Genomic DNA, 6,515 nt, shown 5'->3' with positions numbered 1-6,515 from the left:
GTACTTCCTCAATCAGTCCCACAACACTTCCTTCAGTATGCGCATCTCTGTTATAATCAGGAAGAAAGAGAAAAATGGGATACCATTAGAAGTGCCATCACTTGGTGCATATGGCAGGCTAGAAATAACAAAGTATTTAGAGGAAAGAACATTGTGGTGGAAGAGCTAGAAAACAACATAACATTCACTTCTTGGTCCTGGTTAAGATTAAATAAAAAGAGTTTCAGCTTCCACTATGATCTGTGGTCAGCTAATCCTGCAGCTTGCCTAATGGCATAGTGGTTAAATTATCGAGATGGTAGTGAGAATGCAATATTGGTGCAACCTGTGGCCTAATTGTATATCAATCCAGACAAGACATTAAAGACTGTGCAAACATTGAGAAAAGTCTTACATTGAAACAGGTCACATGCAAGAAATACAACCTGTGAGGATGGGGGATCTGTTAAAAGTGGAGGGGTTCGTGGTACGAATTAGGGCGATAAAGCTATCAAGTAAGGGGTGGGAGTCAAAGCATGTACATATGCGGGGGGAGTGAGGGTACAAAACATATGTTGTCAACTGGTTGGGAAGAAGTGTTATATTCAAGTAAGAAAAGGGCACCGTGTATTTGTACGTTCATATAGTATTATTAATAAATATTTTCTTTGCTGATAAAAAAAAAACTATGTCTAAGTTGAAATTACTCTAGTTGAGATTAAGGTGAAGATGCTCTAGCCAAATCCAAGATGAAAATACTTTGATCAAAATATAGTATTGAAGTTACTTAAGCTAAGACCAATGACGAGTTAAAAATGCTTTAGTTAAATACAAGTTAAAAATGTTCGAGTTAAGGTCAAGTTGAAAATATATATATTTTTAATTTAAAGATGTTTATTACTTTTTATGTTTATAATTTTTTATTTTTTAAATAATACTTTAAATAAACATGTTTATAATATTAAATTTCTATTAGTTGATGACATGAAGATATATTTTATAAGTTGTTTAATATTAACTTTTTATTTTTTTATTTTACAAATAAATTCATAATCCAAACTGAATATAATAGATCCGATTGAAGAGTAAAATATGTTTCAAAATACAATCTAATCTAGTCTTTATTCACCCCAATCTTAGCCAAAGAAAAGTTATCCTGTCACTGGCTACATCAAGATATAGAGAAATATTATTGTTCTAGGGTGGCCTTGGGTCTCACGGTGGACAATCCAACACAACTCAAAGAAGTATAAATATCGCCAAGATCATTGTATTATGTAATTAAGCTTTTATATTATATACAGTCACACTGCCAAAATTGTTATTAACTTGAATGTCAGAATGATTTTTACAAATACCCACCTAACTTGCTCTCAGCGTGTCTAGTCTTGTTAACGTATTTTGTCGCTATGAGGGAAACTTGAACCTAAATTCACATAAAGATCCATTTTGGCCAACACCAACTAGAATTCAAGCAAAATCAATAACATATTTAAATAATTATTTATTTCTATCGATCAAGATAATATAGTAAATTAATGTCATTATTATTATTATTATTATTATTATTATTATTATTATTTATTAATTTTTTTAAAAAAAATCTCAAATTTTAATGTGCCAATGTTTTGGGAATTAAACTTAATTATTTTTTGAAAGAAAGATTAGTTAGCCAATGTTTTGCAAGTACAAACAACATTAAGTTTTTTTTAAAAAAAAATTATCAACAATTGAGATGGCTTACTTTATCTTTTAAATGAGTTGCTTTGGAAGCTCGAAATCCAAGCCTAACTTATAAACTATTCAAGGTGCATTATGTAAAAGTTGAAATTAATTACATATTTATCTAAAAATAAAAAATAGTTTTCCTAAGGAGCTCGGTAAGAAAAACAAGATAAAAGTATTTAGTAAAATTAAAATATTATTATATAATATTAAAAATAATATTTTTATAAGTAATTAATAATTAATATTAAATATTAAATAATCCCCATATAATACTTTTAGGATAATTTTAAATAAGATTTCTTTACTCTTTTGGTTCTTATAGTTTCATATATAAACTTTACTTTTTAATTTTTATAATTAAAAATATTTTATTTTAATTCATATACATGTCATTTTTATTTTATTAACCCTTATAATTTTATAAGCTTTTATCTTTTAATTTTTTTTTATAGCAATAGATGATAAGACTAGAAGAAAATAAATGATATGTATAAAAGGAAATATTTTTAATTATATAGACTAAAAGATAAGGTTTATAGAATTATAGGATTTAAAATGAAACTTAAATATTTAAATAATATTAAGTCCTGAAAATTGTACACTAAATAATTCGAAATCAAATTCTAAATAGATAAAAACATTATCATCAAATATAAAAATGCTTTAATAATATGTACTTAGGAAACTTATTTAAATTTAGGTAATGAGAGTGCTTATTACTCCGATTAGTCCCCCCTCCAATTAGTTTAATTTTATTTCTAGTGTGTCTTTTATATATGATTAAGATGAACTGGTTTCTATCAAATAACCAAGACAAATAATACATTTAAAGAAGAAATACTCGATGCTTTGATTAAAAAACTATTTGATATTTTTTATAAAGTTTATAGTAGCATTGACTTTTAACAGTAGATTTGTAAACTTTTTTGCAAAAAAGTATTGAATTTTGAGATTATAACCTTTTATCATATATAAGAAAATATCTTGGTAATTCTTCTGTCTATTTATTATAATTGACTCTTTTTCCCATTTATTATTTAGTAATAAGAGTGTATCGTTACTCTTTACAAATTACTCACAGGCCGAGGTGTTTGTTAGAGGTTAATGAAAAACTATAGGTTACTTTTTATTCAAAAGTTGAAGTGAATATATATTATGTGCAATTTGATAGAAATAGTTTAATTATATTATTGTCAATAAAACCATATTAATTTGACTCTACACAAGCTGAACATTGATGATATATATGATCAATGTTGTTTTAACACATATTTTGATCGATGAGACTCAACATAATATAAATGAAGATTATACAAAAGGACAATAATTGTCTTAATAATTTGGTATAAATAATACAAACTTAATATCCTTGCTACAAAGAGAAAACCAAAATCAATCTATTCAGATTGATTTAAAAAATGTTTGATAAACAATAGAATGCAGTAAGTTGACACTCATTTTTTCTCAGCAGCCAAGATAACTATTCTTCTTTCAATCTGTATAAAAAAAAGTTTTCACTGTAAGAAGTCAGAACATAATAAAGATTATAAGATGCAATGAATTAAAAGTGAAAGACTAAAAGGACAAACCCGAGAGAATAAAAAAATATTAATAAGTATTAATTAACACTATAATTACTTCGCACTACCAGTTGATATTAAAACAATTATATGTATACTATCATTTTTCATATGTAAAGAGACTTTTGAATAGTATATCACTCTTTAAAAACCCAATTATTTAATCATGCCCTAGTAAACTTATTTAATAAAATAACACACACCTCATGCAATCCTTAAGTAAGTCTAATCTGGTAGATTATATTTAATTTTAATATGTTCTTGTGACAACATATTTTAATACTACGAACTTATATCAGTTTAAGGTAAAATAAAAATCCATCTGTAGTGTTGCTGTCTTTAACTAATTAGATCCTCTATAACTACTCAATTCTCAGCCTCAAAAAATTCTGAAGAGATACGTGTATTTACATTTACAAGGAACAAATATATGTGCATGTTTTTTTATGAGTTACTTTTAACTGAAAAATCTATATAAAATAAATTACCTGAAGACAATCATGGAGCCTTTCTTCAAGAGCAGACATTTCACGCTTAATTCGTTTCAGTGCCTGCAGACACCTGCAAAGAAAATATCTATTAATGAAGTGTTATATAGAATTCCGTTTTTGTTCATTAAATAAGTAAATATTATTATACTTTATATAGATAGTACACCGACAGTTAGACTCACGCACGTGTATATGTATTGTGTATCAAAGAAAGCAAAAAAATAAAAATAAAAAATAAATAAATAAATAATATATATATATATATGAGGGGACTATAATTATACTGATGTAATTTTTACCAAGTATTACACCGCTCAATAACTTTATAAATTATAAATTTTGTAAATTCAACCGTTAAATTGAAAGTTCATATTACTTTGTACATATATATCAAATTTTGTTAAAATTTAACAACAACTTGAAGATAATCAAAGTATTCATATTTTAGTGTATTTTGAAATGAATATATTACGCTAATTTTGTTTTATAAAAATGAAGTATCAAATCATCTTGAATTAATATAAAATTTTATATATATGATCTAAGAGATATGAATTTTCAATCTAACGGTTGGATTTACAAAATTCACATTTAATATAAAATTATTGAGCGGTGTAATACTTAGTAAAAATTACATCGGTGTAATTATAACTCCTCTTTATATATATATATATTAGTTTAATAGCTTATTACTGTACTATCTATTATTATCCATAAAATGTAATAAATATGAGATTAAATTTTTTTTCTTATGTTTTTACTTATTTTACTTTTTAGTCTTTATATAATTTAAAATTAATATTTTGTATAAATATGATAGAGGTTTTCAATTTTATAAGGATAAAAAATGGTATCTCATAAGATCAATGTTATATATGTGAAAGTATAAAAGAGACAAAGGAGTATCAAAAGGTCTAATTTATAATAATTTCAACAAATAAATTTGAAATTAGATACACAATGACACAAAGTTGAATTAATATATCTTTCTCTTTTAAAAGAAATAATATTACAAAAAAAAATAACATTATATAGATTAAAAGGATTAAATAACTACAAATATAAAAATTAAAAATTATTTAAAAAGATAAATATAAGAATTAAAAATGTGTATATTTTAAATTATATAGGACTAAAAAGTAGAGTAAATAAAATTAAAGGGAAAATATTTTAACCTAAATATAAATTAAATTTAACTTCATCTAATAGATACGTTTAGGTGTTCATTACCCTTCTTTAGAGGCCGCATCAATAGCACGTTCAAAGTCAGCACATGCTACTGCCAATCTGCATGCCCCAAAACTGAGATACACAAATAAATAATAATTAGAAATGAGATTTCTGTATTTAAAAAAAAAAGATTTCTGATAATTTAAACTAAATATTGACTATTAATTAAAAATTATAATGGAATTTGTTTCATGATTAACGCCTCAAATTAAAGAAGACGAACTAACATCCCAAAACAATAAAACCTGCTGTGCAATATAGGATTATCAAATAAAAGTGCAGCAATCCTAACATTAAACTAAACAAGCTTGAAGGAAAATAGGTATGAGAATAATAAAATCTAGTTCTATAGACTATAGATACTCGTTTGATTTTACCAAACTTGCTCTACTCAAAACCTTGATGCAAATATTAAAACAATTACCTTGAAGAACTGCCTTTAATTTTATAAACGTAATTTTTCATAAGACTGTAGTTCAAAGTCTGATCATCGCTACATTAAAGAAAAAAAGAGAGGAAAATATCAAATTTAAAATCAAAGAATGTGCATATAAGAATAGGACAAAAATCATGTATTAATATTGTTTAACTTATAGGTCTTTTTGTCATTGTTTTTCAATAAAAACAATAAACCTTAAACCCTAAGCAAGTGTACAAATTATTTTAATTTTGTTTCTATTGAAAATTAGCACAAAGAATACCTATAAAACAACACCTAGATTTTTTTTTCATAAAAATATCACATATGTACGTATGAACAAAGAAATTGAAATTACATTATTTGTGTTAAATGTTTTATGGCATCTCGGACTTCAGTGCAAAACTCTGGTATCATTTCTACGTAGAAATGATCTTCGACATTCTTTTTCAACGAGTAGACAAAAGTAAAGTGGTCATCCACCAAACCCTAAAAACAAAGAGGGAAAAAAATATAGAGAAAAACGAGGTAATTTCAACAAAATTCAATTGAACATAAAGATATATAAAAATTTAAGAACAAAAGCTAAGGGTGCAAGCTATTAATCTAGAAATTAATTGATTAAAAAAATTTACATGTGAGAGTTTAGAGAAAGACCTCTTGCTTCATGGCTTTGAAGGTGTCCGAAAGCTGCATTTTCAAACGCTCCATATTCACAAACCTTTTCAAAACTATGCGTAAAGAAATGGTAGACACTAGATATATTTATATAATGGAAAAAAGGACAAGTACAATAATTTAAACACCAATGGAATGATCAGAACACAATTTGAATGTGTGAATGTATAAATTAAAAAATTAAATTGAAATTACGCAGAGACCAATGATTCTCAATTTTGTTTGGGCACCTTTGTCTAATTTTGCTAAGTGGTGGTGCTATTACTCAATTTGTCCTGTGTATTTAATAAATTTTAGAACCTAATAATTGTTAATTTCATTATTGTCATATAAAACAATTGTCCTCATAAGGATAAATCTTTGCGGGGTAACGAATAAATGCGCCTATTATGATTTCCTCATCTGAATAAA

At 25.6% G+C, this 6,515-nt stretch overlaps 1 protein-coding gene across 1 annotated transcript; it reads right to left on the bottom strand.

Moving 5' to 3' along the window:
• Positions 1–3,161: 3,161 nt before the first annotated feature.
• Positions 3,162–6,137, bottom strand: LOC109799379 (histidine-containing phosphotransfer protein 2-like). The gene is made up of 5 exons (XM_083069920.1): positions 6,084–6,137; positions 5,785–5,915; positions 5,009–5,080; positions 3,776–3,848; positions 3,162–3,203 (listed from the first exon to the last, which is right to left on the bottom strand). Exons 1-5 carry the CDS (start codon positions 6,135–6,137, stop codon positions 3,162–3,164), a joined length of 372 nt encoding a protein of 123 aa, XP_082926046.1.
• Positions 6,138–6,515: the final 378 nt, after the last annotated feature.

Source organism: Cajanus cajan, chromosome 2, assembly GCF_000230855.2.
Source record: "Cajanus cajan strain Asha chromosome 2, NIPB_CcT2T_4, whole genome shotgun sequence".
Taxonomy (NCBI): Eukaryota; Viridiplantae; Streptophyta; class Magnoliopsida; order Fabales; family Fabaceae; genus Cajanus; species Cajanus cajan.
Note: the sequence above shows the minus strand (reverse complement) of the source record. Positions and strands in the feature narration are given on the sequence as shown.